The 21,398-nt window shown below is 31.5% G+C and overlaps 1 protein-coding gene across 3 annotated transcripts in view; it reads left to right on the forward strand.

Moving 5' to 3' along the window:
- Nucleotides 1–21,398, forward strand: part of Pdfr (Pigment-dispersing factor receptor) — an 84,150-nt gene that overhangs the window by 22,078 nt on the left and 40,674 nt on the right. The window contains exons 3-12 of one of the 3 annotated variants that reach the window (XR_013002249.1): nucleotides 3,250–3,410; nucleotides 6,122–6,225; nucleotides 7,194–7,338; nucleotides 7,675–7,777; nucleotides 9,238–9,358; nucleotides 12,048–12,126; nucleotides 12,738–12,823; nucleotides 13,035–13,215; nucleotides 14,884–14,998; nucleotides 18,155–18,340. Coding sequence is in view for 2 of the 3 variants with exons in the window: in XM_076381609.1 (XP_076237724.1) it covers nucleotides 3,250–3,410; nucleotides 6,122–6,225; nucleotides 7,194–7,338; nucleotides 7,675–7,777; nucleotides 9,238–9,358; nucleotides 12,048–12,126; nucleotides 12,738–12,823; nucleotides 13,035–13,215; nucleotides 14,884–14,998; nucleotides 18,155–18,248 (1,189 nt within the window). In the remaining variant the exon portion in view is untranslated. The remainder of the gene's footprint in view (nucleotides 1–3,249; nucleotides 3,411–6,121; nucleotides 6,226–7,193; nucleotides 7,339–7,674; nucleotides 7,778–9,237; nucleotides 9,359–12,047; nucleotides 12,127–12,737; nucleotides 12,824–13,034; nucleotides 13,216–14,883; nucleotides 14,999–18,154; nucleotides 18,341–21,398) is intronic. The other 2 variants (XM_076381609.1, XM_076381610.1) reach the window with 2 other exon arrangements.

Below are 21,398 nucleotides of genomic sequence, written 5' to 3' on the forward strand. Positions count from 1 at the left end.
TTCAGTATTTTCATAGCCAGGTTCTACAAACAGATGAAATTCATTTCTCCTTTTTAATTATCATATGGCTTAAAATCTACATATATAAACTTAAAGTGTTTGTAAAAGACGACAATTTATTTTTTCAAGGGACTCATATTTATATAATTCCTAACTATTCTCTCTTTTTAAAATTCCACATTTAAAGATATTACGTACGTGTAAGGTCCAATTCATACGAGCGATATTTTGACGCACGATCTCGTTGCGATCATATGTCTGTCTTCGTTGTTTGCAATTGGAAAAACAAAGAAAATATATGATCACAATGAAATCATGCGTTAAAATATCATTCGTGTAGTGGGCCTAAGTCATTACCAGACCGAGATGAGAAAAGGAGGAAAGGAGAACTTTAACCCTGGCCATGCCCCTGTAAAGGATTTCATTGTTACATATGTATATCTATTAAAATAAATTTCTATAAGTGTTTTTCTTCAAAAGTCACACTTGATCGAACTTTTTTTTACAAGATCGAATCTGCTTTGGACCATGAATTGAAAATAGCTATCCTTTATATTTTATATTATAAAATCCCCTCAAAAAGTATCTAGGGAATATTCTAGCATACTATCAAGAGGGTCATCAATCGTTGCTGAACTCTGAGTCTCAGTAAACCTTAATTAGGTCCTGGTCATTTCTTAGTTAAAGTGAAACAATAAATCTGACTCCTTCGAGTATTGTATCTACATATGTACTGACAGAAAATTGAAGTAATTAAAAAAAAAGGAAGTAGAAACAGTAGAAATCGCAACGAACTTCTAGTAAGTAAATATTGTTTTTTCGGTAAGAGTGTAAGAGGCCCGATTGAAAAAGGGATTTCTTTGTAATAGCATAATATATAGTAGCATGAATTTTTCTACAAACTAACAGTTTAACTGGATAGTGGGTAAAAACACAATGTAGGAAACATTTTTTGTCTAGTAGTCAAAACGTGTTCAGCCTTGCTTCTTTAAGTTTGTGCACTGTTCAGCTCGGTTTGTTCCCGAATTAAACTTTAGCATTAAATAACTTCTTGACAAAATAGCAGATTTATATACATGAAATTTAATGACTTTTATCGAGACTATTTGAAGAATGTATTAAACAAGAGATACGTACATATATCGCACATGTATCACGAAAGTGACACAACTCGAAAAATATGTTTTCGAGGGGAAACAAAAAAGTATTTATGAGTTTAGAAGAAAATTATTTATTAAATACACAATATTGTCATAAAGAGTAGTTTTACTTAATAAAAGTTACCTTACTTGAATAATTAGTCTAAAAAATAGTTATGTGTTACTTGTATTAAATAATTTTCTTGTTACTATTTAAATAACATTTGAAGATTTCTTTGAATAAATTTGACCCAAACAAAAAATTTTCTTGCTGTTCGTTGTGTTTATTGTTTGCAATTACTTATTGTTTCCCATAGATTGGCAATCCTGTTATAAGAAAACACTTTGAAATTCTCAGTTCTTCAATGAGAAATGTTCATTGACAGATAATTTGTTAGTGTGTTACTGTTTTGAACGATGGACCAAATGCGTTAAAATGCGAAGGGACTATGCCGAAAAATTATGCTAATGCCAATTTTCTATTTTTATTAAAATAAAAATGATAGCTAAATTACAGGTGATTATTGACTCGACCTCGTATTTACAACTTAAACGTATAACAGTTCTTATTTAGAGGTAATTCAAAACTATAATGGTATTACCTATTGTTTAGCTGAACACAAAATATATTACAAGTATCACCTGACTTTGAATTCGTAATACAAGTTTTCGAAACCTTTCTAATAAAGACTTAAAACCAAGAATAATTGCATATTATAATTCTACCAAAGGTGCTGTAGGTACTTATATTGAATGAATTGGTATGTACAAATATGTACTCGTCAAACAAGTCATCAGCACATACTGTGTACGGCTGGTAAATTGACAGTTGAGACGGCACTTAATCCCACTTTTGTCACGGCTACAGACACCGATTAATAGGTGTGACCGATTTGGCCAAATAATGAAAGTCCATGTTATCCGACTATGTGATTGTGGCCGAATAAGCTGATATATTTAGCTATAATCAATTGGATAAGCATTTCTTTCGTCTGCCAAGTTTAAATTATGTATAACGTAGAAAACATTTTCTTGTTTATTGAAAATGCATAACAATTACCACTTTATATTTATTCTAATTTAATTTTAGATTAATTTATTCTAATTTAATTTCATTTAGTTTAAGTTAGCTGTAAACTAAGAATATTTATAATTTTTAATATCGATGCATGCAAATCAAACAAATACATAATATAAAGGAACTATTCTGTCTCTATATAGCATGATAAAAAAAGAATTCATAACTCTTACCATAGATATTGTTTGTCACATGACAAAAGAATCTTAATAAATATGGATTGAAAAATTAATAATGTCGATGTTATAAATAATCGTTTATTATGGATAAAGTAGGTGGCTGGTTCACTTCGGAAAATATTGTTCTATACAAAACCAATGGATTATCTTACCATTTCTACCTTTCTACCTTTCTTGTCTCTAATTCTTCGATGTCATTGATTGTTGAAGCATGCACTATACTTTTTAAGAAATCTCCACGAAAAAAATCCAATGTCTTCAAATCAAAAGACTGAGGAGGCCATGGCATTGTTCCAATCCTCGTACAATTCTCCTTTCATTAAAAATCCTGTTTAAATATTGTTGAATATTGGATACAAAAGTGTAACGTCGATCTTAGGAAACATGACTTCGTAAATTTAGGAAAAAAGCTACTAGATGAAATGATGCCAAATGTTCTTCCACTAAAAAATATATCTGTTAGCTGTTTTATCCTTAATTACTGTGAAGAAATATTAACTAAAGAAGATATACTGCCGTCGATAGGAGACGTGTTTTCTTCAAGCGTTTGCTAGTGGACATCAAGCTAGTGCTAGTGCTATCAATGGCATTATGTCCTTTAATTAATGAAATTTCTTTATGAAAATTTAAAATAATATAGTTAAGGGATGTATCTTTTAGTGAAAATATATTTGACGTCATTTTCAGTGATAGCTTTTTTTAAAGAATTCTCGAACTTAAGTAAGTTTCCTGCAGGCCCTTAGGTGAATATAACGCCTGAATACATTGTGAATAACGCTACTTTTCAAAGTTAGGGTGTATGGTAAGAGGTGTTTAGATAAGGTTTCTCAGGTATTACTGTTTGTTCACACAGAATCCGTGGAGAAGAAGTGCGGTTACAACGGCCGCTGGGAGGGCCAGAATGGCACCAGCAACGAGGATTCACCTCACGGTTGGGCGAACTATACTACTTGCCTCACACCAGAAATGCTCCGGCTACATGGGAAAGTTTACACTAACGCCATCGAGGGTAACGTAAGTGTTGGAGTAACGTCAGGCACAGAACTTAAGTTTGTTAGTACATTCTGCTCATGAGAGGACGAAAGGCTACCATATTTCATAATCACTTATACATTACTCCAGATAGTAAAAGGATCCTTTGATGGATAATTTATTCGAGCGAACTGAATTGCGTGGGTAATGTACAGAGTGGTTCATAAATGTATTGACATTTTTCAGGGAGTGAATCTGCGCACTAAAATAGCATAAAACGTCATATGAACAGATGTCTTATGTACCTTAGTTTTCGAGTTATGGATGGTTAAAAAAAATGTTTGAAGTGTCCGCTTTATATGTCAATATCTAATTCAAGCTTGCAGTCAATGCAAGGCACCAATATCAATTTTCTGTTAAAGTATAGTGAGGAATTAAAGGGGTCCAGTCTGTTTGGGATAAAACTTCTTCTAGCTCGACTAAATAGAACTGTTTATCTTGATTTTCTAACGGACAACTTTCAGGAACGAAACCTTCCAACTTGAAGAGTATACTACTCCACCGTGGTTACTGAAGACGCCGGCTCAAATCAACGTAAGGGATATCGTATCTAAAAAACATGATAGTCAAGAAATCCTGAAATCATCATTTCTAGAAACCGCTAGTCGTTTCTCAAATTACTCAGCTATATACACGGATGGCTCAAAATCACAGTCAAGTGCTAGCTGCGCAATAATAACTCCAGAAAAGGAAATCGGGCTCAAACTTCCAAACTACTACTCAATCTTCTCCTGTGAGGCTTATGCAGTCTTAAAAGCACTGGAACTCATAAAAAAAATAAATAATAGAGAAGGAAGGTATACTATCTACACAGACTCCAAAAGTACCCTATCAGCTCTAGATAAAAACTCCAAAAATCCAATTATTAAGCAAATTACTGAGGAATACAACAATATAATAGTAAACAATCAAGCATCGGAAATCCTACTCGGCTGGATTCCAGCCCACGTTGGAATTCGGAGGAATGAAAGAGCAGACGAAATAGCTACAGAGGCTGCGAACTCGCCAAATGTTTTAAATATACCAATACACCACAAAGAATTCCTAAGATTCTTAAATAAAATTCTCAAAGAAAATTGGAATGACACCTGGATAAATTCTCGGAACACAAATATCCACAACATCAGAAAAAATATCCACGAAACAAGTCCAGCATTATCTTTCGACAGGAAACACCAAGTAGTCATCACAAGGCTAAGAATTGGTCATACAAACTTCACGCATTCCTTCTTGCTCAAAAAAGAAGACCAACCACTGTGCACCATTTGCAACACCAAAATCTCGATGGAACATATCATCACTTCCTGCCAAAAATACCAACGTGAACGGAATCTGTACCAAATCTGCGTAAATCTCAAAGAAGCGATCAAAAATGAAAAATCATGCTCCGATGTTATAAATTTTTTGAAACATGTTAACTTACTAAACCAAATTTAAGCCAAAGCCATGTATATCAACCGTGGTTGCTAATGACCCTTAAGGGTAGATGCAACATTAAAAATTAAATAAAAAAAAAAAAAAAAAAAAACTTTCAGGAACTACTGCATGATATACCCCTGGATATCATATCCTTCACACAGTAAGTGTCACAGTAATGGTCTTTCTATAGCAATACGTGTATCTTTTATCGATGAGGCTTTCGCCTATTCCGGAGATGTTGAGACAAACCACCACCAATCTCCCAAGCGTGGACAAATTAATCCTTATCCTATACCACAATCATTGGGATAAGTACGGAAGACTTCACATGACCATCATGGTTGTAAGGATGGCGACACCAAATCCACCGCAACGGAACCCAGACCAATATCCTTCGTACAATAGGAACATTCCTCAGCAACACCGCAAACCGATGGATAGGGTGAGGTAAATCCACCGCATAGCCACCACAATCTTCTGAGCTCAACCAGTTCAGTTTTTACTTCTGTGATCACTTATAATCGATTCAGTTACGAAAACTACATTTGTATGATTTGTGTACTCAACACAAGTGAACAATCTAGACGAACTGTGAGTAAGAATACAAAATCGATTTGTAACTGCTTGAAAAATATAAGTGAGTGCAAAACTTAATGCTAAAGCGTGCAATAGTGTAATAAAGTACTGGACAAACACTTCAAACATTTTCTTTAATCATTCATAGAGGTATGTAGGACATATGTTGATATAACTTGTATAGATTTACCCCTGAAGTATAAATATGCATTTATAAATCGTCATGTACAATGGAGAACGGATGAAGTTATAATACGAATGTTTTGTTTTATTAATTAGAGAAGAAACTCTTTAAGTATGAGACCCAATAAATAATTCAAGAGATTAAACTAAATGATGATTATTAGACTGCAGATTTTTATGCTATTTCACATTTTCATAAACATAATTAAAGAAATAGATCCTAAATCAATGTTTTGTTCATCTTTCAAATACCATAATTTGCACTTTGCTTTTCATATTTTATATATTGTTAAATATCATTTGTATTCTATAACTTTACATATTTAAAATTGCCAAGAGTACATAAAAGTCTACAGGCTAATTATAACTATTGAAAAATTATTTCGGATGTATCATCTAACCAGAATGATGTACGAAGATGCTTAAGAGGCTAAAGAAGGGATAGAGTTTCAATGCTGAATTGAAACGAGAAAAGAAATGTAGAAGTATTAATATTCATCTTTTTTCTTTTCCAGATGAAGATGGACATAGTTGAGAGAACTCGTACATTAGAATTTGTTGGTCTAAGCATCTCTTTGGTAGCATTACTCGCTTCACTTGCCATATTCTGTAGGTTTAGGTGAGTATTACATTAAATTTGTACCTTGTCAAATAAGTATTACTTTTCTCTTTATCAGAATCAGTAAATTATAAACCAAGGTTTTAAGTGTTAATTATGATTGAGATAGTGATAAACTTTATTGTATGCATAGAGACATCACTTTATTAGCAAACAAATTATGCAGAGTGTATATAATACACGTAATAGTATTTTAGAACGTGGTAGAAAAGCTCAAACGGAACACAAAGTGTCCTATGATATAAGTACTGTCCGAACTGTCTTAATTTTACAATAAAAATGTTTTAAAGGTCATTTATTTATTTGCTAAGTCAAATCGGAGGATTCTATAAATTCTAGAAAAATCTAACAAGAGAATATCGCCATGTGTAAATCTCCGATTTTGATGAAACTTGGTAGAATTGTAGAGTAGCCGAAAATATTCGACACGTATTTTTTGTATCGGCCCTAACTCATGTTAAATGGATGAAAACCACCCCGAACGTTGGGGCGGAAAACATATTTGGCTTAATATCTCGAAAATTATTGTATAACCAGTTTTTAAAAGTATCAATTTGTTTAAAAAGTATATTAAAAAATAGTAAATAGTAAATTTCCTCGTGAATACTATAATGTGAATATACTATCTTCCCTTGTAAGATGTTTGTAACAAATGGATTTTTAAAGTTTTGTAAAAGTTAAATCATAAAAGATACAACAAAACGTATTAAGACTATTTTTGTTTGAAAATTATGGAATCCTCTGATTGTTAGTTTAGCATGTAGGTATATTAACATTAAAGCATTATTTTTGAAAAAAATGTCACATTTGTATTTCATATGAACTCCCCTATCACCTTTTAAAATATTACCATGTATATTGTTTACACCCTGTATAAATTACTTGGAAATAAGTTATTAAAGAAAAGGGAGGAGTATTACATTAAAGAATTGTCAAGGTAATCTTTCATCAGGATTGATGTAATTCAGGTCCCTAAGGAACACCAGAACCAGAATACATAAGAATCTTTTTGTGGCCATGGTTGTCCAGGTTCTTATCAGATTAACTGTATACATAGACATAGAGATACTCAGAAGGAAGCCATATGGAATTCAACGGGGTATTGGAAACACTGTAAGTATTTTTACTCGTCTAATATTAGGTACAGATCTTTTTAAATTAATCAAAATTTTCCAGTATCCACATTTTTCCTATAAAATTCTATTTTACTGCTGCATTACAGGATTTTATACGTTTCCTTAAATACGAAAGATGTTTCATCTTTTAATTTTGATTTTAAAGTTAGCAAAAATTCTATAAAAATGAGCTGTCTTTCAAAAAGTCTTTGTTTCGCTGAATATATACTTTAAGATTAAGAGATGTTCTCTCTTATAGAACTGAAAAAGGTTTAGAATAGAGGTGAAAATCAAGATTTCAAGTCTATTTGAAAAAGCTGTCTTTTATTTGTAGCCTGTCCTTTGTGAGGCCAGCTATGCTCTCCTGGAGTACACCAAAACTGCGATGTTTATGTGGATGTTCATAGAGGGTTTATTTCTGCATAATATGGTTACTGGTAGGTTTCAAAATATCAATAATTCAAATTCTACTCAATAGATAATTGATTACTTGACTGCCAACTTTTATACAAATTCCTATTTCCATGAAATAAAATTAAAGAAGTCGAATTCAATTACCGGTTTCTTTCACTCTGTACATAATATAAAGTATATATAACTTCTTGTATTTTATATATTTTTTATATTATACGTATTCTATACTTTTTACACATTGAAATATCTCATAAATGCATAAAGACCTACAGTCTGTTAATAACCGTAGTTTCAAGTAATATGACGTTGATTATACTAGATTGATAACTACGTTGATTACGTTAAATGCTGTGCACCCTATCAGAGTCTACAGGAAAAGAAAAGAATATCAAATTTTAGCATTTCGCAGAAAACGATAATTTAGTTTTTAATTTAATGTCACAATTTTATGTCTTTTCATGTATCAAAATGAAGCATTATTTTATTTTTCATTTTATTCTACATTTATCAATTTCAACTGTTACTCATAATTTTAAGTAATATGTAACACAGTAATTTCTAAAGAATGAGAACTATTCCAATATGTATGCAAAAGAGGGAATATGCAAAAAGGTGAAATGTCAGAAAAGAATTGTTTTTATAATTTTTTCTTGTGTAACTTTTTTCTATTCTGTTTTTGAACCCTGATTGGAAATGCGGTATTGTCATCTCAGTCGTCGTCTTGGTATTTTCGTTTTTTAGCTTTCGATGCAAACGTCATCTTCAGAAGCTCAGAGTAGAATTTTTGGACTTTTTCTTCACAACGTGTGTTGAAAACTTGTAGGTCTTTGAACTATTGGCGAAACCTGAAATATTTCTCTTTCTTGCATTGTTTATCTTTGACATTCCTAATTTTTTCGCTATAAATCTCAATCTCTCATAACTGTAAAATTTAAAACAAAATTTTAATGGGCAGTGCAACATAGCCAATGATAAAATTGACATTCTCCCTTTTTCCTGTAGACCCTTTATATCTTTTTTCATATCTATTTGTAATTCCTTACATTATTTATTTTAATATTTTATGAAACACCATCATTATGGGCAGTGTTACGGGTCATAGAGAGTGAAAGAATTGACGGATAAAAACAGAGTTAATTAATTTATTCAATTTTCTTAAGTACAATTTAACAAGAATGTACAGCGTTTTTCATTCGGTTTTATACGAAATTCATTGAAATAATATCTATCCCATTCCGAGAACTGAAGAATCCACCCGTGAGCACGTACGAAACCACTTAATTATGCGAAAATTAAACGTTTTGCATCGCCCTTGCAGCAATTGTCCTAGTTTTTCACCCTACTGTACCTAGAAATTTCATGCACCGTTGCACGTGACGAGTCTGATTAAAAATTCTTGACACTCATCGCCGACAGCTTTACATTTAGTTATCAAAATTCCTATAATGATTGTTTTTTTTCTTTTCTCTTTTTGATCTCGCAGTAACAGTGTTTCAAGAAACCTCCTACTATCGAATGTATCGCTTCATCGGTTGGGGATGTCCAGTCGTGATGACATTTATCTGGGCTATCATCACAGCGTTCTATTATCATCCAGAATCGAAGTAAGTGGAAAATGATTATTTCTAGATTCTAGATTCTAAAGAAAGCGCCCTACATCAATAAATAAAAGATTCAATTTTAAGTGAATCATTTTTCTTAAATCGTTATTAGATCGGATATTTCAATTTTAACGAAACATCGAAAAATAAAATACAAGATTGTAGTGTATAATATAGGTTTAATTTCTTACAACTTTATTTATTTCTTATACTAATAGCTAGACTGCGGATGTTTATGCAGATATAATATGTTGAAATATGCAACATGTATGTAAAATGCAGACTGAATCACCTGAAGTTAAAACCCGAAATATCTTGAAAATTATTAATGGAAATTAATTACCTATACCGAAAAATATTGTAGATAAAGGCACATTTTTTTTAAAACATTCCACTATTAGTGATGTGCAGGATTCCGGGAATACCTGAAACCCGATGCTTACAGGATTTCCGAAAATGTTCGAATTTCTAGCAAATCTTTGAGATTTTTGATACAGTGTTTTTTAGTCTTTCTCTATGCTACCAGAGCCTCCTATATGTACAATTTCGTTATTCAAAGTATCATGTAAAGAGAAGTTACGCGTACAGTTGCCATTGCAAAAACAGTAAACGTAACGTTCTCTGTTTCCATGCTTGATTTCGAAGCGAAGATTTTTTCATTCTATGAATTCTAAGAATTCGGAATAATTCTTCCATCACTTGTAAATAAACAAGGTACCAATGCACTATTTGAAATGTATTCCATACGCACTATTTCCATTATTTCATTAGTTATTCATAAATTTCGTTCGGTAAAAAATAAAGTGAAATGTCTAGTCACAATGAATATGAAGTTACTGATTCGGTTAGAAGTAGTGCACAAAATGTCCCACAAAGGAAGAGTGTAAATACGAGTTTTATTTGGGGAGAATTTGAAAAAATAGACAAACAAGAAGCTAAATGTATCCATTGTAGTGCTGGATTGAAAACGAAATATGGAAGTATGAGTGGCCTTCACCGACATTTAAAATTTAAACATTCACAAATAAGTAAAATAGTCGCAGAGAAAAGTAAATCCAAGACTTTCTCATACGTAGATACGGATTCTAAGAGATCACAAGAGCTAACTGATGCCATTACTCGTATGATGGTTCTTGACCTGCAACCATATAGCATCGTAGAAGATGGTTTCTGTTCATTACTCAATGTTGCTGAACCAGCTTATAAAATACCTTCACATTCAACGTTTTCCAGAGAAAAAATACCAAATATCTATAAAGACGTGAAAAAACAAATTGATGACAAACTATATACTGACACTGATGAAGGTAGTAGCTTTCGTTTTTTATTGTATATTGCTTTTGACTATAGAATTTTCTGTAAAACTTTAACAATTAAATTTCTACATACTATTTTGTCTTTTACAACTGATGGATGGACATCTAGAGCTATTTGTCATTAACAATTCACTATATTACATCTGATTTTAATATGCATCATTTCATGCTTAATTTGCATCACGTCAGACAATCACACACTGCACAAAATATAAACAAAAATATTACGGAAATGCTTGAGTACATAGAAGTTCTACCACGCTAATAGACCACTAATTTTCGTCACTGATAATAATAACAAAATTTATACAAAACGCACAACAGGCACCTTTGTCATAGATAGAGATACAGATATAAAAGAATATTTCGAAGAAACTATAGTAGATAGGAATACTAATACTATAGAATGTTGGAAGGAAAATTCAAATAGATTTCCTATTATTATCAGTTGTTGCAAAACGTTACATCGCTGTACCTAGTACACAAACAACTAGCAAAAAGCTGTTTTCAACAACTGGAAATATCATTACAATCAAAAGAACCAAGCTATTACCAACACGTCAGACACCAACACATCTCAGTGTAGAGAAATTAGTTATTTTACACAATTTAAAGTAAAGCTATATGTATCTTACTTTTTTGGTATATTAATTTCGTTTAATGTTATAAAATATCAAATAAAACAGAAAATTTTGCAAAGTGAACTTCAATAACAGAAATAAAAAATCTAAAACTATGGTCATATTCAAGAAAATAAGACACGTTTTCGAATCCTCGCATTTTAAGAAATCCCGAGTATTTTCAAGAAACTCGAACATTCTCAGAAATCTCAAGAGTTTCAAAATCCCGTTCCAAGAATTTCAAGATTCCGTTCTAGATCCCTTCAAATTATTATTTAAAGATCGCTAAAGTATATTAATAACCATCTAGTCTGATACATGTCACCTTAAAAATTGTTTTTTTTATGAGTAAGACCTCAATTTTATTATTGACATTATCATTATCTGAAGTTGCAGGAACTTCGATACATACATTTGTCGACATTTCTTTCATTCACATCAATATGTATTCATGTACAGTATATGCGAGAAATATGCACAAAACATGTGAGAAATATATACACAAATATAAAAATTATACAATATGCACAAAATATATTACATATTCTGCAAAACACATGCAACTTGCATAGTACACAAAATGAAAGATACATTTTTGGATTCTCTAATGAGAAAACCAGTTTCTATTCAAATCCTATTGATATATTTAATTTTTATAAAAATATGGAGTTGCATAAACATTCCCAGTTTATTGATAACATAGAAAGAACATATTAAAAGTTTGATCACAGTTTCATACGTGACGATGGATGATAGATTTTCCAGATGTTGGTACGGATACAATTTGTCTTCCTACTTTTGGATCCTCGAGGGACCGAGGTTCGCAGTGATATTGGTAAGGATAGATAACTTCTTCAGAATATATGTTTCTGTGATTACTAGAATCTGTTTCCACGACTTTTGATTCTCGACAGGCAGGGTCTGAGACTCCTCCGCGTCATATCCAATACGCATGCTTAGAATATCATGCTAGTTTAATCATGAATTTCACTTGAAGTGTCAAATTTCATTTAAATTTATGATTGTGTGGCACATTTTTTTCACAGTTACTTTATTTTTTCGTTTTAATTCATCTCCTCTTTGCTAGCCTTCATCTTAAACCTTAAATATTCTGAAACTTTTGACGCATTTGAAATGTTTTCTTTAAAAAGAAATTGTTGCAGATACATTATTCATTTTGAAAGAAGTATTATGACACACTCTTAAAAACTTTACGTTCATTGTAAATTGAAATAACTTTTAAATTTAAAGTTTGAGACTTTTAATATTCACTTAACAAAGTATTTCATCCAAAAACGACGTCGTTTAATTTAAAAAAATTGTTTGCAAATATATCTTTTGCTCGATATGATTCTCACAGAAACAAATGTAAAGCTATTTAGTTTAATATTATTAAAGACAATTTTATAATATTAAAAACTATATGTATTGATTTTAATCTTGTAGCTCAATTTTCTGTTCTTGCTGAACATTGTGAGGGTACTTGTGGTGAAACTAAGACAGAGTCACACCAGTGAAATTGAACAAGTTTTGTAAGTAAATTTACTTAATATTTTTTATATTTAGTATTATTATTTTAACATATATATTCTCTAATATTCAGTAATATTATTATTCGGTACTAATTTAACTTTTCTGTAAGTAATACAAAAGGATTATATAATGTTATCCAACTTATAAAGAAATCATTTTTTAATAATTGAGAAAAATTATGGCGACTTTAAAAATCTTTACTTTGTTCAGAAAAGCGGTGAGAGCTGCTGTGGTGCTTCTACCTTTACTGGGTATCACCAACGTGCTCTTCATGATTGAGGCACCCCTACACAATGTAAGGAAATTCGCACTGTGGTCCTATTCAACATACTTCCTGCAATCTTTTCAAGGTCTCTTTATTGCCACACTCTACTGCTTCTTAAATGGCGAGGTGAGATAGCTAATTTACCATAATGTATTCTTCTCTTACTTTCATTCACTTTTCTGTTATTCAAGCTTTATTTACAAGTTGTCTAAATTCGTAAAATATATTTTTTAAAACTTCCATTTCTTTTAATAACAATAATAGTACAAAAATAATAAAAGTGTGACTTTATTTAGACTTTAATGCCTTTGAATCATATGTATGTATGTACATATAAATGAAGTCATTTTTTTCATTATGAAAAACAAAAGATAGTTATTAGTGTTTCTATTTTACATCTATATGTGTAGTTAAGCTGTAAATATTGAACACTATCTGTATCAATTGAAAGTCCTATAGATATATGTTTATGTATAATATAATTGATAATTGAAAATGCCCCGATCTTTCCTCGTTTTCATTCTTGTTGAATGATTAATACCTTGCTGAGGTTACGCTCGACCCGACAAATGATTAAATGACGACCGATCATGCATTATGCATAGGAAACATTGCCGAAGCAAACAATACATTCATGGGAATACCTTGGATCTCATTAAGTGACGAGGAGACCACAAGGGCGGATGAAAACGTTAGCACTCAGAAATATCGATTTCCTGTCGAATCGGTGACACAACACGTAACGAGAATATTTAAAAAGATCAAATTTTAAAGCTTTAGAGTACACGTGTCCGTTTTTTTAATCGCTTTGTCAATCTTTAATGTGAAAAGTAGGAATGTGTTTTTAATACCTACTTTTTTTTAAACCAGTATACTAATAATATTTACTATAATAATATTTACTATACTTGAAGATCAAATTATGATCTCCAATTATTTAGAAAATAGAGAAAAATTACTAAAGTTGAACCCTCATTTGCATTTTCTCGTACAATTTTCTTGACAAAATGTTTTAATGACAAAAAACTTTTTGATTAGATATCTGAAAACTTGTTTTGGCAAAATTCATGGAAAAAATTACAGCGAGGAGTATTTTTGCATTTACAAAAACCAACTAAAAATGATGTTTTAGAAATAGGACTCCAAAGTTGACTCTCCTATTTCTCGCATATTAAAACTGCTTAATGTAAATGTTTTTTGCAGAGAAAATAAAAATAGATTATAGTTATGTAACAAAATGGTTTATTTACGATAAATTCCAAAACTTTCTTCGTAAATTTTGTTTGCAAAAGTTGCAAATATATTAATTTTTTCGCTCCTGGGCATTCTTCATACGCCTAATTATTAGAGCTCTTTTACACGACTTTGTAGGTACTTGATCCACGGTTCATTATAACAATCTGATAACTAAAATCCCTCCCAAAACTTGCAGATAACGTAACATATATTTAACAAAATAAAGCAGGGGTCGAAAGTAGGGGTAGGAATCTGGGTTCGGTCACTTTGCTCTATGTCCTTACGTTCGTAGACAAGGTCTCCTATAATCCTGCAACTTTTATTATAAAAAAATTCCCTACTCTGGTTAGAAAGTAAAACAGATAGAACAGGTCACATCGTTTTTCGTAAACTCTATTTATCCTTGACTTAACGCAAACTTAAACCAAGGCTAATTTAAATTATTTAGTCTTTTCATTATTTAAACCATTAATTTTCTAAATGTTTCTAAGTATGTTACTTCCTCAGTATCTAATGAAAATTAGTAGCTCAATAAATAAAATATCGCTTCTGACATAGGTGAGGCTCGCTCTTGATAAATCCATTTCCGTTTATCTTTCACTGAGAGGAACTGATTTACAAGCCAGAAGGCAATCTACATTCAGCGGTTGCCATCCTCAACGAATTGCCTCGGGTAAGTGATAAAGATACATATTTTTTGTTAATGTTGTTTGTAGTTCGTTTACTTGATATTTATAATGTCTTAACATTATGAGAAAGTATTATATTATAAAAATTCCTTAGGTAATGTCATATTACCATTGGATTGTTCGAAAAGTAATTTCATTTTTCCCAAGAGTGTCGTTAGTTGTATTTTTAACGAAATTACTTTTCGAACCACCCAACAAATCCAGAGACAAAAACAACTAACAATTCATTACTATAATCCATGAAACTATACATACGAATAAAATAATGATAAGTCTATTCATGTTTCGATATTAGAGAATTTTGAAAATGGTTGACGAACAGGTATTTGCAGAGTTTAATTGGAGTTGAATTACACAGTATCTAATCCAAGCCAAACATATTGCTTTTTCATACCATGTTCCAAACTGTTAGCCACGATGAAACAAGTTTGCCTTTCATTTCCATAACATGTGCATTAATACGCCTATAAATTGCAAAAGCAACTATTTACATGACATCATGTTACCACTTAGACGAATTCATTGGTTTTAGTTCAGACTTGTTTCAAAGTTCTACAAACTTCTACAAGAGATCAATTAAAAAATTGGATTGCCATAGAAAATTTTGTATTATGGTTTTTAGAAAAATTTGTTGTGTGTAAAATATATACTTCGAAACTGTATAATATAGGAAGAAAAATTGCTATTAGTGTAAGTACCTTATTGAGAAGAGCGATAATACTATACATAGAGGTCTAGTAGAAGTAAGATCTTAGAAACGATCTCAAGTGAATCATTGATGTTCATGCGACTACAATAAAGCATTATCTTTTTTACTAAAAAGTGTACATATAATGGTATTTCGTTAATATCCAAAAATATTAGTTGGATATACAAATTGTTAGTTTATATTAAACGAAATAAGCATTACTACGATACAAATGTCTAAGTAAAGCTATATGATAATTATTCAAAATTGAGGATCATTCGTCAATGTTTTTAATATTCCAAAAAATAAATACAAAAAGATTACCTCTCTCTCTTCTGGTGGTGTCTCGGAGGGGGGGATAGAGGACCATTTTGCCCGAATCTCTTACGTGACAACTTTATACTCTGGGACCTCTGGGTAAATCGGCCTCAAGTGAACTGTAAAAGCCTGTTCACCTTGATGTTTCCTATCTTAGTCCAGTGGAGATATGTAGTCCCAAGTACTAATGTTCTCTGAGCTTCCAAACTCTCTCATCAAGCAAGCAGGTGGAGAAGTGTTTCGTCCTCCTTGTCACGTTTTGAGCATCTTGGATCTTACTCCAGGCCCAGGTACAATAAGTGTTGTCTCATGTGCCAGTGTCCCGTGACTAGACCCACGATAAGACGCAGTTATATTCTGTCAAGGTGATTTATGGTTTCACCCAGGTTTTTTGTAGGTCTCTTTAAAAGAGCTTTCACGGTTGATTCTGATGCTTCATCCCTGGCAGTCTTATTCATTTCTCTCGAATCCAGTATACCCTAGAACCTATAATGGCTTGACACAATTGCTCTTATTCGCCAAAAATGTTATCAAGTCCACGCAGTTCCGCACCAACCCGGCGGACTTCAGCCACTGTACAACCCACTGTACTTCAGATAGATTCGAGCGTGGTTCGGCTGTCGCTGCATATGTAAATGTGCTTGCCCTCATAGATCCTGTTCAGATTTAGTCTGGCATAGGCTCAAATGGCAAGCACCTCCATCTGGAAGACCGATACGTGGGTGCTCAAGATGATACATCTATCCATTTTGGGCCTTACTCCACATATTCACGCGTTATCTAATTCCATGAAGATTATCATAGTTTAAGGGTCAATGATCAATTTCAAGGCTTTTATTATTTGTAACAGTGACATGTAGCCTTCATTCAAAATACAAGCAGCAGTATAAATTGCAATTTATACGAATTTTGTATTACTAAATAATACTTTTAGGGCTATTTTTCATATAAACGTGTTGAAACCTTTATTACTATTTTGTGTGTAATTTCCTAAACACATTTCTAGAAGTTCATCTTTGTTTAAATCTTTGTAAGTTGATTGCATAGCATTTTGAATGTTGTACCGGAGCACACAGTTCAGAAACTCGCGCTTGTTATTACTACTAATTTTTCGGTAATACCTTTGGTTCATTATTTTTAAGGGTCCAAACTGCCATTTTACAAAAAAAAGACATTTTAATTTTTTGAAACCGCTTGAAACCGCTTTAAAGTTTTTAAGCCCTTAGGAGCCACTTATAATACCCGCTAATCGACACCCTTGGTACCGGTCATCCTTATGGGGTTCAGTCCGCTACGACCGAGGATCACTTTAAACACCAGTCGTCTTTCAATTCGCCACCCGGAGACACATCTGGTCGGCATCTCACCTATCGAGAAAAGATTATCTACTAAACTTTTTAGATCACCTTCATTAAGTTTAGAAGAGAATGATCTATTCAGTAATGACATTTTTTACTCGTATATCTCATTTTTTCTATGATACAATTTCATGGCAGATATGCACAAGAATTTACTTATTCAACTCATTAATTGCAAACACTTGAAAAATAATCCTCCAGCATTTCAAAAAAATATTTCGATTCCAAGCGTTATCTGCTAACTTACAATTAGAAATGTAAAATCCTTCACTAATTGTAAAAAAGAATGCTTAAATTGCTTACAATATAAAAGTCATTAACACGTGCTTTTAATTATTAATAATTCATCACGCAAAATTATTACTCTGAGACAAATATACAGTCACGGAAGCTCCGTCGTTGGATTCAAGCAATTCAATCAAATTAATGAAAGCCAGAGCGCTCAAGTACCGTAAAAGCGTTGACACAGCCTCTTCCTCGGATCGATGCCATACGGCGTACGCTATTTGAGAGTCAAAGCGTGAGAATTTGACGTTTTAGTTTAGGAATAAAAGCAACACCAGAATTGTTCCGATTCACATGTGATTCAATGAATCTAAATGGGACTCAATTAAATAGAAACCTTGTGGAAAGTTGAAATTAGTAGACTGAAGTATAATAATTGAAATTAAAAAATATAAACATTTGTTCCATAGGGGGGAAGGGGCTTGTTGAAATGGCACGAAAATGAAGGATGAGGAATAGTTAAGGTTTAATGATCATTGATATGCGCACAGTGATCGAGATGGAAGAGGAAGAAATGAGATCCAGTGGATGGATAAGACTGTGCTGTCGAGGTGGAAACACTCCACCGCCGGACCGACCTGCTGAGTGAGTAATGATCAAGGAAAGCTCGCCAATCCGCCTTTAGATCATTACCAGCATCGAAGGTCGATCCTCCTCGCAAGATCTTACACCAGTAGGTAAAGCCACGGAATGTGTGCGTGTGCGCGCAAACCATGCATGTGCTAGTTACATTGCGTTCTGCTTATTCTATTTTATAGATCAACCCTGGGGCAGAGATTGAAGTGAACAAAATTTAATGTTTGAAATAATGAATTACTGAATTTCTGTATATTATCTTTACTTTGAAGACAGTTTAGACAAGTATTTTTGCTTTGTGATAAAACGAGATGTATTGTTTTCAATAACGTTATGTCAGAAATGTTATGCGTACATTAATAGACGTTTTTTCTGGTATCCAATTATATTGACTGAATGAAAGCTATATTAACGTTTGAACTACCAAAGTTAACAGTTGAACAGTAAATGGTCAAAGACTAAAACGGGTGACGGAGGCGCGTTAATTTCAATCTATATTAACACTTATCCAACCGAATAGGAAGATTTCCCCATTACGTATGGCGCGAGCAGTTGGCTATGTGTTAAGAGGAGATGGTAAAAAATGACGAAATTTTTGGTTTTTCAAGTACTTAAAATTTTAGTAATTATTCTATAAATCTCGAGATATTACGAAAGCACAATTAGTAAAAAATATATCACTGGTCCGGTGCAGCAATGACGCAGCTGCAAAAATTTCAATTAGTAAAAAAAAAAAAATGAAAATCAATTTCATTTAGTAAAACTTGTAATTAAATAATGAAGGTTTCTCATATGTATTAAATTTACTATTTTTACATACGCAGAACAGAATTGACCTTCGCTGATCTTTCTGGTTAACGTCTGTTTATTTTTGACGATGTGCCAAAATGCTTAAAGGTGTACCTAATTTAAAAAAATTACGTTTATTTATACTTTTTTAAGATTTATTCAGCAATAACTCAGCAAAATAACATTTCTATTCAATAAAATATGTATAAGAAATAATCATACAAATCGTTTTGACTACTCTGGTAATTCTAGTATTATGAACAGAGTCTATACATAGTATTCAACAACAGCAGTTAAAAATTTGAATAGGTGATTGTACGTGCTAAGATAAGATATGAATCAATATAAACGAAATTGTTTGAGATTTTGTTTTCGAATTATTAATTAATTATTAAAGAAATATCTAAAATATGCGTGATTTGTGCCTGACTTGAAACTTATTCTACTACCGACATACATTAGTCAGGTCAGACACCGTGAAATCAGTAGAATAAGTCCCAAGTTAGACATAAAATGTTCCATTATCAGTAGTATATCCAGACGGAAGGTGATACCTCATGAAAAAATAAATCGAAAAGAAAGAATAAAACTTTTTCATATGAAGCTTCATTTTCGAAAAAATCGAGTTTAAAAGCGTATCAAGTACGCGTGTATTAAGTGTAAATTTCGAGTTGTTGGACTTTTAGCTCGTGTTTGTCTTTATAAATATGAACAATTTGCTTTTCAGAAGTATGTTTATTGACATAGAAACTGTTCGAAATTTCGCCCATGTTGCATACATAATTGTAATCTTTCAAGTTTTTTGCATTGCTTGTAGTGTATCACAAACGGTTGTATTATTCTTTAATTCTTTAATACTAAATTAACATTTGCCTTCATATGAATAAATTTTATTCTTCCTTTACGATTTATTTTTTCACCAGATGTCACCTCTCGTCTGGTTGTACTACTAATAACGAAACACCATGTATTTTAGACATTTTCCAATAATTAATAACTCAGAAACTAAGTCCCAAACACATTTTTGTCTATCTACAGTTTCGAGCTAATTTAACATGTACTTATAATCATCTCTTCAAATTTCTAACATCTATCGTCAAACATCCTGTGCAATAATCTTATATTTATAAAAAGTTGTTTCGATATTTGTCATGAATTGAATACTACAAAAGTAAGGAAAATTTTTACACAATTAGAAGCGAAAAATTGAATGATGTATAAAGCTACTTTTGAGAATATTTGTTAAAAAATATTAAAAGACAATATAAAATAATTAATACCTAATTAAGTAAATTGAAATAAAAACCAAATTATTTGATGGAAAACCATTTTACTTGTTTATATATACTGCCATGCTATGAATTACAAATTATTTTTAAAATTATTTACTGTTTGAATAACCATTTTCAAACAGTAACCCAATTAATACTTTTGGCAAAAAGTCAATTAATGCCCAAGTCAGTTATAAATTTACCTACATATTTAATTATGTCACGTTCTTTTAAATATTCTATGTACTTTAATTATTTTTAATCCAATTTAATATTAATATCTTTTAAGTTATTGTAGATTTTCCTTCAGTTCTGTTGTATTTGCTTCAATTTATTAAGAAGTTTTCGAATTGGTTTAAAATTTGTCGAATTTATTTGTAGGATATTTCTTTTAAATTTATTTATTCTTTTCTAGAATTTATTGAATTTTCTCGGGATTCTTCTAGCTCTATTTACCTCGTATTATTAGAAACTTTATTTATTGTGAAATTTTCGGATTTTCAAACCGAATTCGACATTATTGAAATTGTTTCAACTGAATACTCGTCTAATTATTTAAATGAATTTCTATTCAATCAAAAGCACATTGCAAGAAAGAAAAGTTTATTTGCTAAACATTTGTCGGTCTATTCTTATTTTAATATTGTAAAAAATGTAAAACTTCTTATAAATTCTTCTTTAAAGATTCTTCTCTAGATTAATTCGTAAATGTGTTTCTGTTTAGGTATAGTTTATACTAATTTATTTTAACTTTTCGAAAATCATTTTAGTGGGTTCTTATGCCTGTATTCGTAAACCCTACAACACTTAATAAAGTCAATAGTTATAGTCGTTCCTACCTTTTCTTGCATTCCTTTCTTCTATCTTAAAATAGTACATGTATGCATAGAACAATCTTCAAGAAATTGTCTAGCATTTAATGCACATTCTTTACATCATGCATGATAATTGGATTTTATGTGTATATGTATAAATATTTTGCACGATTGTATGAAAAAACCTAAAATTATGGTTTTATTTTTTATATCTCGAAAAATTTCCTACGTTTTACTCTTTTATGTAATAATTACCTCTGCTTCCTCAGTCTATATTTATTAAA

This window comes from Calliopsis andreniformis, chromosome 6 (assembly GCF_051401765.1).
Source record: "Calliopsis andreniformis isolate RMS-2024a chromosome 6, iyCalAndr_principal, whole genome shotgun sequence".
NCBI lineage: Eukaryota > Metazoa > Arthropoda > Insecta > Hymenoptera > Andrenidae > Calliopsis > Calliopsis andreniformis.